The 26,885-nt window shown below is 33.8% G+C and overlaps 1 protein-coding gene across 1 annotated transcript in view; it reads right to left on the bottom strand.

Moving 5' to 3' along the window:
• GPC5 (glypican 5) overlaps nt 1–26,885 on the bottom strand; it is a 1,030,679-nt gene that overhangs the window by 349,425 nt on the left and 654,369 nt on the right. The window contains exon 5 of the mRNA XM_044669349.1: nt 8,016–8,136. Within this exon, the coding sequence (XP_044525284.1) occupies nt 8,016–8,136 (121 nt within the window). The remainder of the gene's footprint in view (nt 1–8,015; nt 8,137–26,885) is intronic.

The raw sequence follows: 26,885 nt of genomic DNA on the forward strand, positions 1-26,885 counted from the left end.
AGAGAGAGAGAGAGAGAGAGAGAGAGAGAGAGAGAGAGAGAGTTCAAGGATTAGGATTTAATGCTTCTTTTTCTTTTTAGGAAGATCAGAAGCATTTTATATGAATAAAAACATTTTTTATTCTATGTGAAATAAATACATGGTGCTGCAGTCATTTAAGGAAACACATTTTCTAAGACTAGTCCAAATTCCATTATTGAAGACACTTTCAAATAGAGTTCTTAAACTCATTTCCAGTTGATTATGCACTAATTGGCATGGTTAGCTTTATGCTGACAATTGATTTTTCTAGGTGAAATGGTCTATAGTGAAGTCAATCTGTTATCCCACAATTCCCTCAAATGCAATCTTCCATTGAATCTATCCAGATAAACTAATTGTTAAATTAGATAAGAACTACAGGTTATTGAAGGCATTTCCAATATATTTTTTTCTTTCTGCACCAAAATGTAACTACAATTATAATGGTCTTATCCCTTAGTTGTGAAAATGGTCATATGAAGTGTCAACAATTTAGCATATTACAAAGTAGGTATCCCTGAACATTTTCTGGAGGAGAATATAATAAAATGAATATTTTGAGAAAGGGTTGGGAAAAGAGTTAGGCTTTGGAACCTGAGAGTGTCACTGAATGTAAACTACTATCCTCTGGTCAATCAAGTCAGAATTTGGGACTAACTTTTGGAGATTCTCTGTCCAAAGACAGACAGACAGACAGACACACACACACACACACACACACACACACATCTTTTTCAGCAGATATTCCATATATAAGGTGAAAGGTTTTAGAGAGAGAAGCAAGGATTTCAGAGACAGCTTGAAATATACAGTCAACAGAATGTTTCAGAAAGCCTAGTCTTTCTTTTTTACTGCAGATACTTCCGTTTCTCTCTTGATATTTCTTTTAAGACAATTCTCTCAGTTTTAAAATAGAATCTGCCCATAGTCTATTCACTTGAAAAGCAGACTCATTTGGCTACCACATATATCCACCATCCTAGGAACAGAGTGATTCCAATGGTGAAGCACTTCCTCCATAAAATGTCTGACTTTTATTTTAATATAAACCAAACATTAAAGGGTAAATAAGATACAAACCAGGAAAATATCCATCAAACTTATGATTTCTAAGATATAAATATAAACTATATTTCCTCAGGTTAAAAATGTCTAAAAAGTGCTTACTTCTTTGAAAGAACGTCTCTGTGTATGTTTCATCTCTCTGTCTCTCTTCCTCTATCTCTATCTCTATATTCCCCGTCTCTCTTTTTGTCCTTTGTTTCATCTGTACCCACCCCCCTACCATTGTTCAACTCCAAAGCAGCAAAAGCTATTGGAGGAAACAACAATATGCTTTGATTTAACATGGGAAATTATGAGTCTTTGGTAAAGACATCATTACATGAAAGCTTTTACTAAAAATTGAACCCCATTTTAACAATTTAAAAAAAAAGGAAACCTCTCAGTTAGGTACTTAAATTACTTTTCTACAGATGGAAAGCAGGTAAGGTAATTCAAAGACCTGGATCATTAACTGCTGTACTATTTGGTTCTCATGGTGGCTCAGCAGTGAGCACAATTTTAACATCTGACATTGCTTCACTTGAAAAAGAATCACTGTTATACAATATTAAAGACAAATGACTAGATAAATGTTACTTTTCTACTGACATCTTAGCCCTAAGCATATTTTTGTTAAGATGAACAGCAAGAAGTTCCAGAATCAGTTTGTCTGGAGAATACCTTAATGAAAATAGGTAATTTAAAGAGCAGTACTACACAGTGAAATGCATTAAAAGGCATGAAGTGTTATTTTCAGTACCATCATCACATGGTGCTGATCACTAGAGGATGATTCTGTTTGAAGTAAATATCTAAGAACACCAAGGTTTTCCTTTGGGCAGAAATTATGACTCAGTAGTGACCTGAACAAAAAATTTTACATCTCTATCTCTTCTTTGTAGTCTTCATCAGCTAGTCATGGCTATACATAGGCAGCATTTCATTCTCCAAAAGTAGGTTGGATATTAGGATGGAATAAACTAGTAAAAAACAGGAAAAAAACTCACACTTATTTGATTAATGTGTATGGATCAGGAATAACAATAATAGGGAGCATTTACAATTCACTTAAAAATTTGTATAGAACTTCACAAATATAATCTCAATTTAGCTACAAAATAACCAAAGAATGTTGATGCTTTTATTATCCTCATTTTACAGATGAGGAAACCAAGGCAAGCAACTTGCCCTAGATCACACAGCTAAGAAATGTCTGAGGTAGAATGTGAACTCAGGCCTTTTATACTCCAAATAGTTTTCTATCCAGAGCCCCACTTAGCTGCCCAGGAAGGGGGCAAAATCATGGAAGAATAGACATATAGATCTGATGGGAACCTTAGATGTCATCCTAGTCCAGTCTCCTAATTTGGGAGATATAAATTGAAGCCTGAAGAAATTAATTGACTTTTCCAAGGTTCTAGAAGGAGAAAGTATAGAGTTGAAACCAGACTCTCTGATTCCAAATTCAGTACATTCACAGGGCAGCGAATATATCCCTTTTGAACAAAAGGAATGAAATAGGTCTGTAGTGGATAGAATACTGGGACTGGAATCAGAAAGACTCATCTTCCTGAGTTCAAATCTGGCCTCAGACACTTACTAGCTATGTGACCCTGGCCAAGTCATTTAATCCTGTTTACCTCAATTCTTTATCTGTAAAAATGAGCTGGAGGAGAAAATGGCAAACCACTCCAATATCTTTGCCAAGAAAAACCCCCAAATGGGGTCAGGAAGAGTGGGGAATAACTGAAAAATTTGACTGAACAACGAATGTCTATAGGACACTCTGCTTCCTATTCTCCTGGGTCATTGTGCACAAGCTACTGCTTATTCCTATATCTTTTGAGGCACAAAGCTCTAAGTCTCCAAGATATTCCTTATGTCACAATTAAAGTGTTAAACATATGAGCACTCAGTAAGAATACATTCTCAATAAATAGGGATTTTCAAGACAAGTCTTCTGAAGGCAAATCTATCTTCTAGTCTTCATTATTCCTTATCATATTATCATTTAATACCTTTGTAACTTAAATGGAAGGAATTTCAGGTTGGGTTTATAGGTGGCCAGAATTACAGTGAATTCATGAAAAGGAGTTCTTTGGGCTTGTGCCACCCTCAAATTATAGAATGTAGGTAGCCATATGCTTTACTTACACTTTAGGCTGGTTGGAGAGACCAAGAGAATGTTTTTACTTCTACCTCTTTGACTAATCCATCTCTGCTCCCTCAGAGCCTCCATTTTTTCTTTGGACCAAGAAAAGAAACACACCCCTTTTCTCTTAACTCTTTCTATTCTTTTCATTGGCTATCTCATTCATTCCCTTTTTGCATATCACTTATAACAAGATGACTCTTAAATCTCTATCTCTAACCCTGAATATTCTCTCTTTTGCATACTCAACTACTTATTGGAAAAGTCCACTAGACATCTTAGTACTCTCACTTCAAACTCAAAATGTCCCAACCAAAATCATATTCCTAATTCTTCTATTTGGCATGTAAAACCCTTCAAAATCTGGATCTTGGCTTATAGCACATTAATCCCCTTCACACTCTCTAGTGTGTATGTATTTCAGCCAAACTGATCTCCTTGTTGGTTCCTGTATTCTATATTTGAACTCCCATTTCCCTATCTTTTAAAATGCCACTCCTCATGTCTGGAATGTACTTCCTCTCAGCTTCACCTCATAGAATGTGCAATATTCTTTAAATTTGAGCTCAAGGATTTCAAAAGGCCTTTATTAGCTACTAGTATCCTTCCTCCCATCCCCATAGAACTTTTTATTTATTTTGAATGTATGTTTAATTCACTTACTTGTGTAAATAGAGTCCCCTCGCTTTAAAGACAAAACAAAACAAAGCAAAACAAGCTTCTTACAGGCTGAGGCTATTTTATTACTGACTTGGTAACTCCAGAATCTAGCCATATCATAGTGCCTGGCACAAGGTTTATAAAACCTTGTAGAAATGATGAATTATTCAGCCTTCCCATAATTCCTAATATCATCACCATTCTCCAGCCACATGAGCTAGAAACAGCAATTATCTTCATCTCCTCCCTGTCTTTTACCCTCCGCAGTCAATCATTTTCCACCTTACTGATTCAATCTCTTCATATGTCCTCACCTGTCACCGTTTCGTTCATATCTTCATTATGTCACTCCCAGATTGCTGTGATAATCTCCTAATTGGTCTTCCTGTCCACTTCTCCACTGTTATCAATTTGATACAACAATACCAGAGTCATCTTCCTAATGCATGGCTTTGCATCATTATTTTGCTCAAAATCCTTCAATGCCACCACACTGCCTTCCAAATCCTCAGCCCATGATTTAAGACCACCTGCAGTCTGACTCCTACCTATCTTTCAAGTCATTTCATATTACTGAATGCTCAACTGGACTTCAAAACTATGTCCTAAACTTGCTCCCATCCTTATGTGTTTACATGCCCTACTTACTTACTCTATTTCTGGTGAAATTGCTGAGATGGTTGAAGGTTCAATTCAGATTTTACCTTTGCCATAAATTATTCTCTAATCCTAACAGGTTTAGGTTATCATCCTGTGTTTTTTTAGTGTTTTTCCAAGTTAATTATATTCTTATTTGTATTAGAGTGATCTGTACATGCATCTTCCACCAGGAAAGTTTCATTTTAGTATCTCATCATGGCATGGAGGTGATTTGGGGCCCTCAAAAACTATTCCAGAAGAGTGGACATTCTTGGAGTCAAGTTGGAAAAGCATCAAGCAGGAGGCTAGTAGCAAGGACTGCCCATTGCCTAAAAAATGTTTTAGCTAAGTTCTGAGAGCCTTATCACCAGGTTATCACAAGGCAATAAATTTGGGGCCACAAAGAATGTAAATTACTACCTACTAATCTGTAGGAAGATTGCTGTTTGAGTGGATAGCTAAGGATATAAAATCAGAGAAAATAAAATCAACACTAGACAATGATTTCATTAGTATTCAGAACACTTAGATGATGAAAGTCCTGTCAGTGCGAGTTGATACACTCTCTGAAATGTATAGTTTTAGAAAGATGCCTAGAACACTGGGAAGGTAAATGAATTGCCCAGGGTCACATAGTCAGAGTATGCCTGGTTTTGATTTAGCTCTATAGTAACTATACTCTGCATAGTCTACATAGCTAGAAAGTTTTGTTGTTGTTTTAATGACATAACCTTGAAGAAATGAAGTTTTGGAGTATATGTGACATATATTGAAAATACACTACACATCCTTCAGGGCAGGAGATGGTATCTAATTCTTTTGCACATCTTATACTTTACATACACTAAATAATTAACAAATATGTTTTGAATTTTTCAAAGAGAGATTTGGGAGAGTTTTTGTCTTCCTTTTACAAGCATGCAATGTCAGCATTCCATACACACCAAGAAGAAATGAGCCAGTACCACTTACAAATTAAAGGAAACAATTTGATGCTGACATTTGTAAGTGATTAGGTGGCTTTGACATCAAAGTGGGATTGACATCAAAATGACCCTCAGTTTATATTCTGAGATATGCCCTCACTGCCCCTTCTTCCCTGACCCTTACCCTTTTGCAAACACATAATATAGCCTTATTAGTGGAAAAAGAATTTTGTGAACCTTTAGAAAGCTGTCACTATGCGGGGTCCTTTTAACTGCACTCTGATGCAGGGCGATACTACGGTCTTCAGCTCTCAGGCTGGGAACACATATTGTCAGCACTGAGAGCACCTATACAACTGCAAACTCCTATTGATACTGAGCAGAGCTGTCAGAAGGCACCAAAGGGACACATACCTTAGCAATACCTCACTAGGAAGAGGGGTTTCTGCTAACCTCTAAAATGAATATATTTCCAATCTAATCCTGCTAGCAGAAATTAAAAGAGAAAGTCCTCTAGGAAAATATTTTATGTTAAACCTCAAGGAAGTATTACCAGAAAGACATAATCAGCCCCAATTCTCTGAACCACAAATCAAAGACGTGCACCTATGTTACTGCACAAACTAATTCAGGGTGAAAGGAATACAATTTTTTAAGACAAGAGAAATACATATAAGTGTGTGTCTAACATTTTGAGGGGTTTATATTTTGAATTTTGCCAGTAGAAAAGGGAGAATGGTTAAGTTGTCAATTTGTTATTGTCTTTCTTCTTCCCAAAGATAAAGGTAGGTAAGTCTACCCTCTTTATACATCATCCGTTTGGTGTGGATTTATCCCACTCAGAATATACTTTGTTAGCTCTATGTGGTGCCTTTCCTCCCTTTTTAGTAATTCCACCTGTATCACCTAGAATATTTGTTAGCGATGAACCAAGGGGAGGTATTTCTAGAGGCTTATGGAGTCCTGATGTTAATGGTGATTAGCATCATTAGCTGACAAGCCTCCCTGAGCAGTTGCAAAATCTCAGGGCCACTCATTCAACATCTTCCCCAGGGGAACGTAAGGTGAATGGAAACCATAACCAGATTGGTTCTGATAATTCTTCACAGTTATAAAGCATTGTACTTTGGAATTACCATACATTATGAAACACACTTAGAAAAGTAGTCTAACTAATGAGTTTTTTCAGGAGAAAATAAGAAAAGATTATGAAGAAGATAATATGGTTTCCTCCTAATAACATAGGTTTATTGGCAAAAGTCACTGTACAGGTCTTCTAGTCCAACTATCTAATTTTACAAAAGAGAAAACTGAGGCTTAGAAAGGTAAAGATAATTACCCAAGGTCTCCCAGGAATTAAATGATTACATTGGTATTCAAAGCTAGGTTCTCTGCCACCATAAACACAACTCTTTCTAATCCATCCTACAGCTTCCATTTTGCTATTAACCAAACCAAACACAAGACCCTCCAGAGTCAGAGGACATGAGTTCAAACGATGCATCTCTGGTATTTATATATTATATTTTGCCTGATACTCAGCTTTTTCAGCTATAAAATGATGAAATTATATAGGTAACCTCTGAGGTCCTTTCCATTTGTAAATGTATGATCTGACAAAAAAAAGAGCAAGTTTTACTTTAGAAAGTAAGAGGAAAAAAACATTCACAATCTGAGTTATAAAGTGAAGAATCAATAAGAAAATACTCCTAATTCAGCTCTTTTAACTATTCAGTATTCCGAACTATCACTAAAATGAAGAAGAGTATTTTATTTTAGCTAATAGAATTTATCAAATTGGCAAAGCTAGCACCCATATCACTGATATTATTCAAATATTAAAGAAACATACAAATAGGATAATGTTTTCTTTCATAACAACCAATGCCAAAAGCAAGTTTGACATAAAACAAAGATTTTATATCTCTTAGTGCAATGGAGAATTATTCATAAGCAATTAATGTTATTCTACATACTTATTAAAAGTTTATATGTATATAAGTAAAAAACAATATGTACATATATAGATATGAATTCATATATAACAATGGGCATCCCAGGAAATTAATGCCACAAAAATTATCCCTATTCCTAACTTTTTTTACTTATTTAAAAAATAAATACAGCTACAAACTTCACAGGAGAGCTTGGAATAGTATGACAAAGGTTAAGTTAGCAGCTTTCTATTTTTTCTTATATTTGTTATCCTTAATTGTTAATGAGAGTAAGCACAGGATTTCATATGTCTAAAGCTCATTGGTTGAGGATCAAGTTTTACCCTGGGATTCTTATCATTGATTATAATGCTGAAGAGCTGTCTAGAAACTCACAGGTACAGATGTTCCTGGCATTAGGCAACTTTTCACTTTCATACGCCATATGCAATGTACTAAACTAAATAATTAGTAACAATTTAGGCATACTTATTTCACACAGTTTCTTGTTTTCAAGAGAGAGTAACACATATCAAACTGTAGCATTCATTAAGCCTATTTCACTATTATCTTTATTGAACATTTTGCTGTAAGTGCTTCAATACCTTCAGGCTATCGCCAAATGAAAAGTCTACTTACCTGAATAACATGTTTCAGTTTATCAATAATTTGGTTTATGATAGGATCAGTCCCTTTAACTTTCACTTCTGGATTTCCAGATTGAGCTTTTATTCCATTTCCAACCACACGATGGGTATAGCTAATGAAGTAAAAGAAATATGCATTTAAAGTCATGATCACAAGAATTATTTATTTGTGACTACTATTTCAATCTAATCCCATGTACTATTTCAGTCATCTCAGTGAAATTCCATTTAATATATTTTTTAAGAAAGGTGATGAATTTTATTTTGAAAAGTAGATTTCAGATAATGGTTTTCAAATTACCTTCTTTTTTTAGCACCATGTACAAAAATGCAAGAGATGCTGTTTTAAAATATGCTAGAACTGTTTATGAAATTAGAAATGTTTTTTTCTAAAAATAAAGATCAGCTTTCACCACTGAAGAATGACTTTTGAAAAAATTATTTCTATCTTTATTTCAAACAATAAGATTTCACAGTCTACAAAATGTTTTTTAGAAAAATAAATAATTTGAGTTTCAGAATGAAACAAAATTAGAAGTTCAGAACCTGGGGGAGGGGGGTTAAAATCAACTTAGCTATTTATTTTTATGCAACCCTGGGCAAGATGTTTATTTTCTCTGGGCCTTAGTTTTCTTATTTGCAAATTGAAGGTATTAGAAAAAAATTATATTCAAGTACCCAAGCTTCAAGCATCTATCATTCTATATATTTTCTACAAATTTTATTATCTATTAAAGGACCCGATTGAGAGGAATAATTGTTACTACAATAATAATTTTTAATAAACATAAAAATGTTGACCTAATATAAGCATGTAATTAAATTTTCTCAAGTTGGGCATATACATTCATCTATACTGTCCATTTAATAATGGGAATTATAAAATTGTTTCATATAATGCCAATTATTTGATGAAGCTGAATATTTTTAAATGTACATATATATAATAATTCACAGAAGTAATAAAACAATATAAAGCATACTCATATATAAAAAATAGCTGACCAGAAAGTTTAAAGAACATAATCAATCAGCATTAATAACTAGCTACAAAAATATCCAAAAGTTTGTATCCAAAAGAAACATTTTTTCCTCATCCTGCCTTTGAATAATTATAGGAAATCTCTATTTTTAAAAAAGAAGGAATTTTAATGAAGTTTTTAAAGATCTTGATAGGTACCACCCTAGTCAAATTTCCAAATGACCTGAGTTCAATTAATATTCAATAGGAATTTATTATCATCAGCAGCATATATTTATATATATATATACACACACATACACACATACATACATATATGTATATTCATATATATAGATATTTCATATGTGTATATATGTACAAATAAATGTATATACCCTAAATAAATATATACAAATCTATAAATTAATTATATACTGAATGCCAAATCAAGATTATAGCAATATTTTTCAATCTTAACTATACTACTAAATATTCAAATTTGTTGTAAGTGACCATTCAGTATGTCTCAACTTTAGCACAATGGCTCTCAGTAACTCAGGAAATGGGAACTGAAAATCTAGAAAAAGGAGGTAGGCAGGAATAGGTACAGTAGCATGGGTACAAAATGAGGGTAAAGGGGAAAACCAGTTTATTTGATAGGTTTTAAGAAGCATGGATTTTTTATATCTACTAGAGACTTTGTGATTCTGATGAGGAAACTGAAGCCATGTAACCTAAATTCTCCTAGGTTACACGTGACAAATCATGAAGCCTGAACTTGAAGTCATGTGCTCATATACCAAAGTCGACAGTCTTTTCATTGCATCATACAAACAACCTTTTGATATGCCTGCTGGACAACATATATTCTAGGATTTCAGAAAAGCATGAGTTCACTATAGGTGTAGATTTGCCCAGAGTCATTGCTAATGTTGAAGGGAGTGAGGAAAGAAAGGGACACTAATTCATTGTTGGTGAGTCTGTGAATTCATCCAAATTCATAGACACAGACAGGTAGTCCTGTATTCATATCTAGTCTCAGGTACTTCCTGCCTATGTGATTCCAGACAAATTACTTAGCTCTCATTTCCTAGACCTTGCCACTCTTCTGCCTTAGAAACGATATGCAGTAATGATTCTAAGATGGATAAGGGTTAAAAAAAAGCAGAAATTGATTTAAAATTAAGGTAACAAAATGACCAAAAGATCCATGTCTTAAAAGATATCTTTTAATTCAGAGATTTTACTGCCAGTCATGTTCACCACAAGGAAGTCATTGATAAAAAGAAAGTCCCCATGTATTTCCTTCATTGTAATTAAATAAATATATTTTTTTTACTTTTTAAAGTTAATAAGGTTACTTTATTACAATAAATAAAAGTATTTATTAGAATGTCTCTGAAGCAATAATTGAGAAATAAAATATATGCCTATTAGTTGGCATAAATTGTTACAAGCATAGAATCACAAATTTTGGCAAAATTTCATAGCCAATGTCTCTGACAAAATCCTCATTTATCAAATATATAATGAACTGACTCAAATTTATAATAATATATTGCATTTACCAAATTATAGTCAAAAGATATGAACAGGCAGGTCTCAGAGGAAGAAATTAAAACTATCTATAGTCATAAGAAAAAAAAATACTCTAAATCAATACTGATTAGAATAAACAAAATGAAATAACTCTAAGATACCATCTCACGCATATCAGATTAGCTAATATGTTCAAAAAGGAAAATGAAAAATGCTGTAGGGAATTTGAGAATATAGGGCCACTAATATACTGTTGGTATGACTGTGAACTGATACAACCATTCTTTAGAGCAATATCGAAACACTTCCAAAGGACAATAAAATTATGCATGTCCTTTGACCCAGCAATAACTCTACTTGGTCTCTATCCCAAATAGATCAGAGAGAAGGGGAAAGGATCTGCCTGAATGAAAAATATTTTAGCAGCTCTTTTTATAGTGGCAAAGAATGGAAAGCTGAGTTTGTGTTCATAAGTTCATAAGCTAGACAAGTTGTGGTAAATGTTTGTAATGGAATACAATTGTGCCCTAAGAAATGATGAAGAAGATGATTTCAAAAAAATGCAGAGTCATATATAAACTGATGCAAAGTGAATTGAAAAGAACCAGGAAAACAGTGGACAGTGACAGAAATATTATACGATGATCAATGGGGAAAAATCAAACTTTATTAGCAAAGCAAAAGTTTCTAAGATGTCCACAAAGGACGCATGATGAAAAATGCTATACACAACCAAAGAAGAACTGCTAGAATTTGATTGCATATCAAAGTATGCCACCTTTCAATTTGTTTCCTTCATTGAGTTTTTTATATGTATGTTCTATCACTGCCTAAACAATATAGAAATATGTATTGCATGAAAACATTAGTATGACCTGTATCAGACTAACGATCATGGAAGGAGGAGGGAAGTAAAGGAGGGAGAGAATCTGAATCATAAAATATCAAAAATCAATTGTCAAAAATTGTTCTTCCTTGTAATTAAAAAAACTTTTAAGTAAAATTTTTAAAAATTGGTACATGAATATAAAAGAATATTTCTGTTCTATAAGAAGTTATCAACATGACAAATATAGAGAAATACAATAAAATTTGCATGAACTAATATAAAACAAAGTAATCAGATACAGGAAAACAAGTACAATAATAACTATTTAAATGGAAAGCACAACCACCACCATCAAATGAAAATGAAATCTGCATTCCCACCCCCACCAAAAAAAAAGACATGAGAAAACGTATTCCTTCTTTTTTTGCAAGTGTGGGCGATTTTGGGTACATTGAATAATGTAGGAGTTATTAATGGAAAAGTATATATTATGAAATGAAGGCTCTTGAAAAATAAAATGTGTAAGTTTTGTAATAAGAAAGTAAGCCTAAACACAGACAATGTCACTTTTCACATAATAGGGAGATGGCTGTGCTATAGTGATGGTCCGTTTGATGGAAGTTGAAAGTACTAAAGATAATCTATTAATTTCTGTTAAATATTGTATTAGTCCATGTCAACTATCTAATTTCATGACATATATTATATTTTATAATCTCTAGCCAATACTAGTTGGCATAAATATGTGTATTTTTATAGGAGTAGGAAATAGGTGATGGTCTAGCTCCAGTTCTACCCCTAAAAGTGACTTTGATCTAGGCAAATTGAAGCCACTGGATGCTGTCACCTCCATATTAGATTCTATAATTCTGAATTATCATAATTGATGAGACAATTTAGGAGATATTGATTTACCAAGGATTCATCAAATAATTCATTGCATGCAATTATTCTAATTTAGAATAATCAATTATGTAAAATTTAACAATCGGATTTGGATGAGGAACCTATAACTTATAATACAAAACTTTGGTCTCTTAACAACCTTTTTATTTATGTTTTTTTAAACAAGACCAAAAGGAATTCTTAATCAAGTCACTTATGTTATGGCTTTCCATATTCCATGTAATATATCTTCTGATCCAAGCTAATATTTATCAGGCAAAAGAAAAAAGAATGACATAAAAAAGAAAATCTTTCCCTTTCCAATCAAGTAGAGAAAATGCTCGAAATTATCTAAATCAAGTATCATACTCCAAAGATAACTTTCATTTTTCTCATATTCTTTTTCTTCTAAAAAGATTTCTTAACTTTTTTGCATTTAAACATATTCAACAATTGAGTCATTTACAAATGTCTATGCAAAGATACATCGGTATTTTTTAACATGGGCTAAATGATCCTGTCAGCACTAAATGAGCAAATTGGAATCTTAGCATGATACAAAAACTCCTTCCCAATAGACTTTAATTTACATGCAAAATATGTTTCTCAAATGGAAAGAAAAAATATGAAACAGACACCCAGTTTGAGAGTTCTCTCATTACAAAGTTTTAATAAGTCATTAATCACTTTGGGGTTTTTCCCCCTACTAATGTACAAGTAATGGCTAAAACACAGTAAGGATCCCCACAGAGGTTGCATGACTTGAGAAAATGCTGTTCAGATTTCAATGAGAGGGAGAAAAAAATGAGAGAGAAAGACAAATTTCTTGTTAGAGAAGTAATAGCCCCACCATCTGTGCTCATTTCTTCTATGTAGGCCTGGTAATGTATCACATCAGTTTAATAGGCATACTTGGTCCCAAAGTACTATTCATTTTCATCAACACAGAAAAATGTACACTCTGATATATTTGTATTCTATAAAAATGTTTTAAAATGATGATTAACAATATATCAGTTCATTCTGTATTCAATATATGAATATTCATGTGATGCACTAATAAATCTGCAACTATGAACATTGCAAGGAAGTAGTTACTCTTGACTCCACTGAAATTTCCTGTTTGAAAATGAGGCCGTGTCCCATGAACTGACATTGATTTCACTTCACTTTGAACATAATAGGATTTAGCTTTGAATTTATTCTGAGTGGGCTATTTTGAAGAGCACCTCTACAATTTCAGCAAAACCCATCTGGACTTTGACACTGCAACTGGAATTCATTAAGAATAGGCTAAACAGTACCTGTCTCTGATGATTTAGGTAAGCTTTTGGAATAGTCACTCTGGGATAGTATGTGAGAGGCTCACAATTGATGCCAGATGAGCCCCCCCAAAAAAGAGTGGTCATTCTCTTTCATGTTCATTAAACCACTCTTTCAATCTTTGTTGGAGGGTAAAGTCCGAGAGTGGGTGTTATTTTTTTAAAGCCTAAATTTTGGTAATTTGGGGTTACTTTTTTCCACATTAGCTTAGGTGGATGAAAGACAGAAGACTGGATACCACAAATGCTCTTGAGATATTTAAGAATTCCAAAATTCTGTATCTCTTATGAGAAATTTCCTAAAATGTGTTTGGCTAAGTAAAAGTAGAGCTCTCATGGATGCTAGGTATATTCGGGGATAGAACTTGAAATATTTGTTAATGAGAGAACAATTCATTCAAACTATGTCAATGTGTTTTGAGTTCTGGACATTAACACAATGAACAAAAATGAAGCATAAAAAATGTTCCCTCAATTTAGTACTTTTCAAACACCCTTTGTATACTGAAATTCTGAACATTTTTTTTTCTTTTACACTTAAGATTCTAATCTTGGAACTTTCAGAATGGAAAGGAGTCTACATGATTGATTCTAAGTGTTAGATTTTATGGGGATAACATTTTATGGTAGGTAGGAGGTTTACAGGGGATTTAGAAAATGGAAAAATCTGTAGAATCAATTCATAATAGCTAAGTCTTTTGAGATTCAACCTTCTCAGTTCATTGGTACAGAAACAGAAGCATTCTTTAAAATTGATTTCTTCTTTATATGTTTTCATAGATGATAATAGATAATTTATGTTCAAAACATAGTATTATGCATTGGGACTTAAAATATTAATAACACAAATTAGTAAGGAAATTCTTCTGATATTTTTAAATTGCATTTCAACTGTCAGTGGCTTAAATCCAATTAAGTTCATACTGGGGAAACATTTGCCATAGATGATGATAAACATCAGGCCATTTTCATCCACATGGTGATATGATAATATAATAATTTGTGTATTGACAGACTGGAATGTTGAGCAAATATAGCAACTTTTCTGCCAGGCCAAACCAAGAAAGTAATTACATCCAGAGTCAGGATGGATAAACTCATTAAGTGACAGATTTTTAACAAGACTTCAACCCCAGCTACTCATTTGGCAGGGTAGATTTTTACAAAGCTTGCCAGTTTAGCCAGGTGATCACAAGTCTGCAGCTCTGTGACAGCTTCTAAAATGACCAGCTGTGTGCTCACCCAGAAAAGACATTTCCACAAGTGCAACAAGAACTACATCTCAAGTCAGGATTGAAGGCTTCCCGTCTTCATTACAAATAACGACTGGCACATAAAGCCACCTTCTCAGAAAAAAAAATCCCGTTTCCTCAATGGTCAGCATTTTCCACAGTGTGCCCCAACTTGAATGCCTACCCCAGCACTTCCCAGATTCCCTTTCTACCATGTCTTCCCCCATTAGAATATTAAGTTCCCTGAGGTCAAAAGACAATCCTGCAATCTTGTATAGGTATCTCCATCACTTATCACAGTTTGTGGCATACACACTTTATTAGAATGCTCATGAAATATCCTTAAGCTATGTATCTAAAGCTGTTTATTTTGTGAGATGCATTTTCCTCAATAACTCTGGGCTTCTGGAGAGTTTTCAAGTTTATTAATAGAAGAATAAGTGTTAGTGTGGAAATATTGATAGATTATTAGCTCATTACACAGGAAATCCTAAGATCTAAGGGTTTGTATCTGTTAAGTTAAGAGTTTCAAACTTTAAACAGGTACCACTTGCATTATGGAGCATAACTGCAATGTGTTTTTGAGGGTGTTCTTTTATTCATTCTGTCATTTTATTTTAAATATCGAGCCCCTTTCAAGAAGTCCTACACCAGCTGATTTGTTTTTATGATGATGGGTAATTGTTACTTTGCATCTGAAATTCCCTGCCTTATTTCACTGTTGGATACTGACATAAAGCAGGTAAGTGCTAATTAACAGATTCACTGTTATCTAAATACTAATAAAGGGGGAAGCTGGGTAGCTCAGTGGATTGATAGCCAAGCCTAGAGAGGGGAGGTCCTGGGTTCAAATCGGACCTCAGACACTTCCCAGCTGTGTAACCCTGGGCAAGTCACCTAACCCCTATTGCCTAGCCCTTAGCACTCTTCTGCTTTGGAGCCAATACACAGTATTAACTCCAAGATGGAAGGTAAGGGCTTTAATAAATAAACAAATAAATAAATAAGTACTAATAAAAAGAAAATATTGTGTTGAAATAAAAATGAATCAATGAAATTAATGATGTGAATTTTAACAAGAACACCTGGCTGAATTGTAGCAGGGACCTAAATCCTATAAACTAGTAGGGGGGTTAGCATTTAAAAATAGATAGATAGATAGATAGATAGATAGATAGATAGATAGATAGATAGATAGATAGATAGATAGATAGATAGTGTTATGATGATAATAACAGATATTTTGGAGAAGCAGATAAATGTGTCAAGGCCAGTAAACCTTCAAGACACATACACTGACAAGCTTCAGTGAGAAGGGAGGAGTAAGACACTCTTGACTCTCAAACTCCTTCCCCCAAGCAGTTGAGGTTTCAGTTGGAAAAATGGAGACTGACTGAGGTACTTCTAGTAAGTTTCTGTTATGGCTGAACCCCAATGATGTTCCCTTTCTTTAACTTATATTCCCCACAGGTCTGATAGAGGAATAAGTAGAAGCTAGGTATTTATATGTTGAGGACTGAGATGAAACTGATCTTCTTAAACTGGCAGCTGACAGGATTCAAACTAGATGACCAGACTTGAGTTGTGAGTATTCCCCCAAATAATTTCCAGGCACAGATATTGTTGGTAAAACTTATATTAAGAAGTAAAAGGAAAACTAGAGGAGTTAATGAAGGTTTTTGGATAAGGAAAGGTGACCTTGATCTGTTAGGTTGAAGCTGCCCTTCCCCCCCAGGAGGGGGTGAAGGCACCTAGCTGAACTGGCTCTCTTGCTAGATAGTCTATATATCTAATCACTAAATCACTAAATAATTATTATATTGATATTGATAAGGATTAACCCTACAAAGCAGGCTAACCCCGGAGTAGAAATCACGATGGCTTATGCCACCATGGCCACTCAGGTGAACCCCCCAAGTCAGGAGCAGTAAGCAGTGAGTCTGCTCACCTCAACCTCCACAAAGCAACTCTCTCAACCCTTCTCAACTGCCCCCTCACCCAAAGTTCTCCAGGGGGGTCCCCTGGAATTCTGGGTGAGACTGTCCCTGTATTTTGCAGGGATTCCATGCATCCATCTCTACATAACAATAGATAGATGAGATATAGATATATTGCCTATAAAAAGGTACATTGATGCAAATTTATCTTCAAAAAACAAAACCATCTGCTCCATCAGAAATATTACAAATCAGTTATTAAATATAGTGATTCCATTACTTCCAGCACCGAATTCAAATTAAACAACCCAAGGACATCCTACCAATGTGGTGCATAATAAAAAACAAATACACACACAGTGGGAGAACTTTTAAATTACAGAGTATTTTGAAGCCCATCATGTGGCAGATGCTTGAGTGAAAATAATTGTTTCCACACACACTTAGTAAACTAATGAGCAGATTTTACATACCATCTCTTTCTATTGAAGAAATTATCTCATTTGTTACCACAAATGAAAGGTAATTTACCACAGATAATCTTTACATTTCACAAATGTCTCACTTAGAGAAAATGTTTCCGTCTATGTTTCCAGTTAGGGAGTTGGCTGCAGGAAAAGTATTCCTGTCAACCTTGGCTATTTACACTACATAGTATCCACTATCTCTTCTGTTTCTATGGGATTCTGCTCCCCAAGCAAAAATGAATGATACTCTTAAAATGCCTCCAAATTGATACAAATAAAAAATGAAAGATAATTCTTAAAAGCTGATGTACCTTCATCTGAAACAGAGACCCATGCATTCATCTAATCAGAGCTGGAAAGTTTACCTCTTTCCCAGAATCATTGGAGAGATAGCTCATTACAAAGGTGTTGATGCCTTGTACTTTGGGGACTGTGCAGGCACACGGAATGAATTTTAATCACACTTAATGCTAATGTGATGGCATGGTTGTGACAATATTCAAATGTGACTAATTTGATTGGATCTGCTGTATTTATTCCAGTTTGCCTAGTTTTATTCAAAGTATATGTACAAAAAAAAACCCAACAATCTCAGAGGTATTGGTCAAATTTTTATCTCTCTTCTTTCTCCTCTTGAATGATTCTTGAGAATAGGATGGTATTTGAATTTTTTTTGCAGCAATATTATAACCAAAGGAAGGCTCATGGAGAGGTGATTGAATCCAGCCCTCTGCCTTCAGGCAGAACTGCACCTATATCAGCCACAACACCTGGCATTCATTTGTTGGCCCAGGGCCTAATAGATTTTTTTCCCATAGGAGAAAAATGGAAATCTGCTCATGTGCTTAATGAAATCAGAATTGTGGAGTTTTAGAACTAAGAAAGACCTTAGCGATCTAAGAGAAATCCAGGCCTTAGAGTATCCAACTCCTTCATTTGATAGATGAAGAAACCAAGGACAAGAGTTCTAAAAGTTTCTTAAGTTCAGAAAGAGGCAACAGTATGATGTGGCTTCCTTAAATTCTCCTTGAAGTTAAGAAACATAAAAGATATAGATTGTCCAAGTATGAATAATGTGATATTTTCTCTATATAATGCCAATGTCATACCCTTTCGAAAATATTGCATTTAATTTGGGTTTTTGATAACTTTGGGCATATCCAATGAAAGATGGCTGAAATAATGAAGGGACCAACTGAAAATCATGTAATATAGTTGAAAAGAACTTGCATTAATTTAGTTTAAAGAAGTCGTATAGAAAGTAGAATAGCTGTCCTCAATTATTTGGGAGTTGTATGGAAGGGGGATTCATAGTATTTTTCTTGACTACAGAGGGGAAAAAAAACAGAAGTAGCAGGGAAGATTCAGCTTATCATCTTTTCAACAATGAGATATATACAATATTGACTTGCCTGCTTGGAAAAAGAACTAAGCTTTCCAATTCTAGAGACAACTGAATAGGAAACAGAGGGTCATATTTTAGGAGAAGCTGAAAAGGAGATTCAAGATTAAGGTACAATTAAAATACTCTTAAAATCTCAGTGTCAATGTAGAAATAGGTTTATAATCAACTACTCTAAGATGTGCTCTTGGTTTGATTTTCTTCAAGATATTTATCAGTGGTTTGGGGTCAGGATAAAGATAAAATGCTTAAGAAGTGAGCTTAACAGGTGAGCATTAGATTTTTGCCTTTAGATTTGAGTAGGCGGGGAAGGCTGATGATTCTTCCAGTGAGAACATAGCACTTCAACCAGCTCCTAACTGATTGCTGAAGTTCTATTGTTAGGGATTTAGCTATCTATCTGAAGGCAATGTTCTCTTTTAAAATATGAATATCATTTTAAGAGGTAAGAAATTATGCTGATTAGGTATTAAGATTTTTAATACATTTATCAGATTGTTTGAAACCAATATCTAAGTCAAAGCAGAATAAGATATATGATACACGTAGTTTGATGGAATTGAAAGGAAAGAAGGATTGAGAACTGGGGCCCGGACAAAGTCAGAACAACCAATTTGGAAAAAAACAATTAGTAGGCAGGTACCAAGTAATAAAAGACTAAGAAAGATGAGAAATCAATGGCCATGGTCTTTGATATCTGCATGACATATATGTAAGAATAAAGAGAATCCTGTAAACCTAGTAAAGGTTCAAATTCTGGGAATGTAATTAATGGTTGTGTCAACCAGCTCTGCCTCCTTCAAAATTTCTTGTGGCATCACAAGTATGAAGAGACAAATCATGCGGAACTACATAACAGATAAACCAAAAAAGAAAAGAAAAAAACAACTTCATCTTAAAAAATATTTTCTGTGGGCCAAGGAACTTCTGCTAACAGGCAAGGTAAATTTCAGGAAATGAAAACACTAGTTTTTGAATAACAGGGACTAGTTCCTGTCTATATGCACCTGGTTTCTAATATCTCTATTCTTACTTCTTTTTATTATGTAGTCTATTTAATAGACTCAGCTGCATACCACTTTTGATTCTGGAAGGAGTATATTCTGGGAAAAGTAAAAGAAATTATGCAAGATACTTTAAAGAAGCAAATGTCTTCTATTGATAGCAACTATTCCTGTACTAAAATGAAAGAAACTAAGCTCAAAAAGAAATAATTCATTTAAACTAGGTCCCTCAACTGAACCATGCACTTATGATAGAGAGAATAAATTCTTATTATACCAGAAATAAGTAAACACCAGGCATTTACAAGTACACTAAATCTGAATAACTGGATGTACCAACATCCCATTCTTCCTGCAATCTTTTGGAATTTTTTTAGAAAAATAATCACTTTCCCATACCTTTATTTAATGGTGCAATAAACTGTGAAGTATTAATTACCCTAAACAAGTGCAGAAATATGTACTGAGGGTATCAACCAAAACAAAGGCAATTATCTTGGGAAAACAACACAAACAACTGTAAGATATGAAACTGTCAGGCCTAATTAGCTACAAACAAGGAAGTCTGGTTTTCAAATGGGGACAGATGAATTTTGTTTTAAACAGACAACAGGGTGGGGGGTAGCCATCATGCTATTATTTAGGACAATCTGTCAATAAACAGTTGTTAGAATAAAAAAACTTAAGACTCAGGTTTAAGATTTCATATTTCTTCTAAAGCAACACTCCAACTTTATGGGAAACAAAGAAGGTATCCCATGGAGATTTGAGATTATGCGACAATTTTGAAATTGGTGTATGGCACAATAGGGACATATTGAATACCTGTCCAAGACACATTCCTCCTCAAATCACAAATGAAGGGCCACATTCTCAATTTACTTCTGGTTATTGAGTAGTTTGCTTTTTTACAAAGTAATTTATGGAAAATTAGCACAAAATGACAGCTATGCTATTGGGAAAGAATACCAAAGCAGATGAAAAATCTGAATATCATTACCAACAAAAGATAAGAAGGACATGGAGCAAATAAAGGTCAGGTGAGGGAAAAAAAGCTACGTCTCTGTGACATGCCAACTTTGAGATGTATTTCCAGCAATTCACTGACAAGAAGGAATTTGGTAGACCTTTCTTCCCTGATTGGAACAAAGAAATTTCCCCAGGAGAAAACACAGATACTCTTTGATGGCCTTTTCCAGTGTCAGATAAACTATGAAATAGCAAAAGTATGTTCAGTTAATAAGTCACATTCAATTGTTTGTCTTACTTGCCTTAAAAATCTTGCTGCCTCTTCTAACTTTATGAATAAAATTACCATGTGCCTTGCCTTTTTGCTTTTTGTGTAAATTCCAGCAGATTGCCATATGTTTTGAGGTAGAAATGTTATCTCTGCCTTCTTACATAAAACAACCAAACAGTTTATTTTGCATATGATTTCTTGGCATATTTCTTCTCTGATGTAGCCTTTTCTAAAAGACAATTGTCTTCAAAATACTATTTTCTTTTGTTGAAAATTTACAGGGTTGTTCCCATATATGTGAAAAGATATGCAAAATTTGTCTTTCTATTTTTCCCAATTTGATAGCCAAATCACAAATATTTAGACAAGAATACAACATTTTCAGTACTCACTGTTATATGAGAAAAGAAAAAAAGGGGTATATACTTTTCTTGTCAACAGTAACACCCTTTCTCAATCACTTGGCACTTAATATAATTCTTACAAAGATAAGCTTAGCCCTTCTTTTTTCAAAATTCCCCAAAGGAATTAGTGAGCAATTTCCCATTCTTTACTTTTACTATTAATTGTTCCTAACCTTAGTAGTGCACTAACCAATATTTACCTTTGCTTCCGTCAACAACAGAGTGGAGCTTATTTCAAGCTAATTTTCTTTCAATTCTCCTTACTTATACCTTTCTTTAGATATCTCACACAACTGGTTCTTTCACCTCTAACTTACTGTCCTATTTGCTTTGGGTCTATGACTAAAAACAAAACAAAACAAAACTTAAAGAATCATGGAATCTTAGAACTAACAAGGGACCTTAGAGATCCTTCAGTACAACCCCTTCATGTTAGAGGTCAGCAGAATAGGATCCCTAGAGATTAAGTGATTCCTTCTACCACTTGGCATTTTCAGTCTTAGTACTTTCCTCAAATCTGCTTAAACCTTCTTATATTCCTTTCCTAAGTGACAGGCATGGCAACAATTATAAATTAAGGTAAACAATAATGGATTCTTTTATGATCTTTTTTCTCCCTTCTCTCAGGTAGCTAGTTGACCAAGTGGATTGAGGGCAAGGTCTGGTATCAGGGAGACCTGCGTTCAAATCTAGCCTCAGATACTTACCATCTGTGTGATCTTGAACAAGTCATCTCTGTTTGCCTTAATCCAATGGAGGAGGAAATGGAAAACCACTATAGTATCTTTGCCAAGAAAGTCCCATAGAAAGTTTGGTTTACAGAGTTACAAAGAGTTAGAAAAAGCTACATAACAAATCCTTCTGTATCTTTCTGTTTTTATTCCATTTTGAAAAATCTTTTCTCCATGTTTGCTTTCAACAATCTTCTTTTGTATTCTCCTCAGGTCTGAAATAGCAATTTAAAAAAAGGGGGGGACTTCGCTTTCTGTGGTTCTCCAGCTATAGATCTTTATCTAAACATCTATTTTATTGTAAATCTATAATTAGAGCAAATAGGCTCCCTCCTTGATTGTTTTCTCCACTAACAGGAGATAACCCATACTCAGCTATGCCTCAGGTCCAGATTTATGGTATTTATGGCTAAGAATAATATTCGAATAATTAAAGGAACTGGATAATTCCATATATGTGTGGAAACTTCCATCAGTGTAGACAATGACCCTTCTATCTAGAAATAGATATTCTCTGGGAGTTGTTGTGACAGACAATTCATCATTAGGTAGCTAACCTGCTGACAAACCTCTGCAAACTTAACTAGATGACCCTCAAAAATCAGACAGATGGTCTATTTTTGATGGATGATTATATGTGACCAGACCAGATTAAAAGTAGGAGAGCTTAAAGAGTCAAGGGCTTCTGCACTCATTTTCTCTTGGCTACTTGTTGTTGATGGACAGCATATCACTCATTATCTGTGTTCCCCATCTCCTCCCTGATAGGCAGAAAAGCAGGAAAGTGTTTTTATTATTATTATTTTGTTTTTTCTCTCTCTGTATCTCTGTCTTTCTGTCTTTGTCTCTCTTGATCTATCTGTCTGTCTCTCTCCATAGATTTACAGCATCCAACAAAATAGTTAACCAAAGTGATGGCCCAACTAATTTCAGGAGAGTTAAGCTAAATATATGCTATATATAAGAAAAAATTTCCATAGCTATATTTTAAGGCATAAGGGAAAAGTAATATGTACCCTACCTAGTGGAAATAATATAAATAAGGCCCAAATATAATCATAGGTTGTTAATAGGTATTAAACTAATTGTAAAATAAGTATGTTCATTCTCTCTGGTTGAATCAAGAAGAGAGAGTTGAACAAACAAGTTAGACACACTTCTGGAGACTTTAAAAAGGAAAGCCAAATTTCAGAATATCATCATTTGGAGCCCAGGTGACATTATAAGAGCTAAAAAGTTCTTGTGGAAATTTTCCTGCTAGGGTTAGGAAAGTGAAGGAGAAGAGGATGATTTCTCTCCCTACCCCACTAAGGCCTGTACCTTTGAGGGGTAAATATTGGACAAGATTTATACAGTGCATTCGGTGGGGAGCAAAGCAATATATTCCAGGACTGAGGCAACCAATCAAGGGAGAGAACAGTTTCAAGAAACAACTCTTGGTTGATCTATAGAGAAGAGAAGACCTTCGGATCCCAAATGGCCAACCTCCTCAACTCGTTATATACAAAGGGACATTTTGTAATTACTCTACCAATAGAGAAATCAAATTCCAAACCCTAAGTTCCAGGAGTTGTGAATTGTCTTTGACACTTACATATCATATGAATGGAGCTCACTATTGTAATCCTTTAAGACAGAGACCATTTTCCTATGAATATCATTTAAAGCTAGGGGATAATATGTTCAGGTTTCTTTTGAAAACATTTTGTAATTATTGAGTTTTTTTAATGACACCTGAGTAAATGCCTCTGCTAACAGTTGTTTTTATAAAAGAAAAACAATAAAAGAAAAACAACAACAAAAAACACTATTAGGGGCTCAAAGAGATATAGTTTATATTACTCCTAGAATATGAAAAAGCATCATTCTCATTTCTCAGAACAGTCAAATCTATAATTAGAATTTGTAGAGAAGCCCAGAGGAGAGGCTAGAAAGTTTACTATTAAGAATTATATCCTTATGGTTTTAAAAATAGTTTTGAGAGAGGAAACACAGAAGAAAATCAACTGCTTGAATACATGGGTTGATGAGGACATGATTGGGGATCGAAAGTACCACACCAATGCAACTATCAACAATTTGGAAATAGGTCTTGATTAATGACACATGTTAAAACCAGTGGAAATGCATATCGGCAAGGGGAGGGGGAAGGTCGGGGGGGAAGGGGAAAGTAAGAGCATAAATCATGTAACCATGTTAATTTTTCTAAAATATAAATATTAATAAATGTTTAAAATAAAAAAAATAGTTTTGAATGTGGATTAGCAATTTCTCCAAAAGTCCTTATTAAACTACTCTTTCTCTCTCTCTGGTTCTTTCAAGCAGAACCTCATTCAAGGTGATTTAACAAGGCAAGCATTTCATATTACCCATTGTCTAAGGATGTTAAGAGCTAGTTGCTCAAAGGTGGGTGATCATTAATGATAATAAAAATAACTAATATTTATATAGTATTTATATGTATCTTGCACTGTGCAATTTATTTTTATAATTATTATTTCATTTGAACATTGCTGAGATGTAGGTGCTATTATTTTACATTTTAAAGATGAGGAAACTGACTCAAGAAACTTCTTAAAGTAGTAACATTAACAAATCTGTTGGTGAATTGAAGAATATTTTTAAAGGAAGCCATGATAGGCAACATACACATGAACTCTGACAACAATATAGAGGCAAAGATGTGATAAGCAAATATCTTGGGTAGATTTGTTTATAGGAAAGGAGGAAATTATGAAAGCAATTGAAAGAGATTAGAAATTATAGAAAGGTAAAGTTTAAAAAGGACAGATCTATTGATTAACACAGATCATACAAGAAAATAGCAAAAACTGGGCAACAAATCTCTGCAGTTTATGACATGTAGTATCTACTGAATGCCATGCAAGAAAAACTGGTTGGCAGAATTTGCTATTTTTAGACTAAAAAGTTTTTTTTAATTACTAAGAATTTATCTTTTTCTCTCTTTAAACCCCTAATTAACTGAACAAAAAATAAAATGTAATAATGATATGTTAAGTCCTTTGATCCTCATTATAACCCTATAAATTAAGTGAAATTATTACCTCTATTTTACAGAGGACAAAATTGAGACATGAAGATGTGAAGTGACTTGCCCATTTCTCATGGAAGTAGTAATTGTCTGAGATAGCTAAATATCAAAGTGAATAGAACTCTGGGTCTGTAGAACTCAGGATGATGGATTCAAATTTGGCCTAGAATGAGTACTAGCTTTTGACCCTGGGGTCATTTAACTTCTGTTTGCCTCAGTTTCCTCATGAGTAAAATGGGAATAATAATAGCAACTACCCACAGGGTTGTTGTAGGGATCAAATGAGCTAATAATTGTAACATGGATAATAGAGTGCTTATCATGTAGTAAATGCTATATAAATGTTATCTGTTATTAGCTATTAGGCAGAATTTGAACACAAGTCTTTCTGACTCCAAGTTTTGTGTTCTATCTATTATGTTACCTAGTTGCCTTTAACAGTTATACATAGTAAAATAAGAAAAATTCTCATGATACCTACATCCAAAATTATGTTTGTTCACCTCTTCGACAGCAGAATTCTTCATTCATTGTCATCTGAAATGATGGTTGATCATTCCATTGTTTAGAGCTCTATCTTTCAAAATTTTTCATTTTTTAATGTTGTTCCTAGAGCATTAGTTTACTAACCTAAATAAATGACCATGTGATAAATGACCACCTTAAAAATACAGACTTCAAAATATACTTGAGAATTCAGGAAATAAATCACGCTAAAACCAGAGCATCTTCAAAGGTAAAACCTATTAACAATAATGTAGACACAATATTGGTTCATAAAAATATAAGAGGAAATTAAATCCATCTATTGTTTTAGGGTAGGACAAAGCACATATAGGGTCTATTCCTGGAGTTTTCCTGACTATGCTTTAAATCTCAACCATGTGCTTAATAGGAGCTTCTTGATTGGAATTATTTGCTTTGTTATTTGTTGTTTCATTTGTTTAAGTTCAAGTCTCACCTCTAAAACTCTTAAAGGACAAATAAGTTTCAGAGAATTTGCAATTTCCTCCTCCAAAAATCCTCCATTCCAATGAAATGCCAGGTACAGTACCTATGCTCTGTGTTTTATATGTTTTTCTTGTTTAACCACTTTAAACATATGATTGCGTCTGAAAATTTAATAAAAATATTAAATGATAACAATGAAGAATTTAACTTTAATTCCAAGTTTCCTGTATTTGCTAAATGAAAACTATTTTGTTTAAGGTTTCTAGAATTTATTTTGTGATTTTTGAAGATTAAATAATAGGTAACATTTATTTATAAATAATGAATATACTTAAGTGAGCTAATTAAAGCATCTTATGAAGAATAATACAAGTTATTAGCAAAAATCATTTATGTAGAGTTTATCCCATAAAATGACCCAATAAACCTGAAGGAGGATTCTACAAAACTGTCATTTGTCTCAGTCTCCAGAGAGAGAAGAAAAATTATTAGGATATGAATAAATACTGTCTCTAGGTTGTCAGACATTAAGATATCTTGAAGAATTTTATATTTTATACTGGACAAAATATTTGTCATACTTAGAGAGGTAGAAGAGTATAATGAAAAATGGAAGTAATTAGTGTTTATCAGTGAATGAATGAAATCACTTATGATTTTTAGATATACTAAATTGGGCATTGATAAGCTGGTCTTGGAGTCAGGACAACCTGAATCAAATATAATTTCTAACTGTATGACCTTAGGTGTAACCTCCCATTTTTTAGGACTGAAGGTTATAATAAAGTTGTCGATCTGAATTGCTAAAGAAAATTTACTCAAGCAGAGCTCCTTCTATTAAGGAAACCAAAAGTCATAACCACCATTGACCAAAACCCCTCAAAAAACCAAGCCAAATCAATA

The sequence above is a fragment of the Gracilinanus agilis genome, chromosome 3, assembly GCF_016433145.1.
Source record: "Gracilinanus agilis isolate LMUSP501 chromosome 3, AgileGrace, whole genome shotgun sequence".
NCBI lineage: Eukaryota > Metazoa > Chordata > Mammalia > Didelphimorphia > Didelphidae > Gracilinanus > Gracilinanus agilis.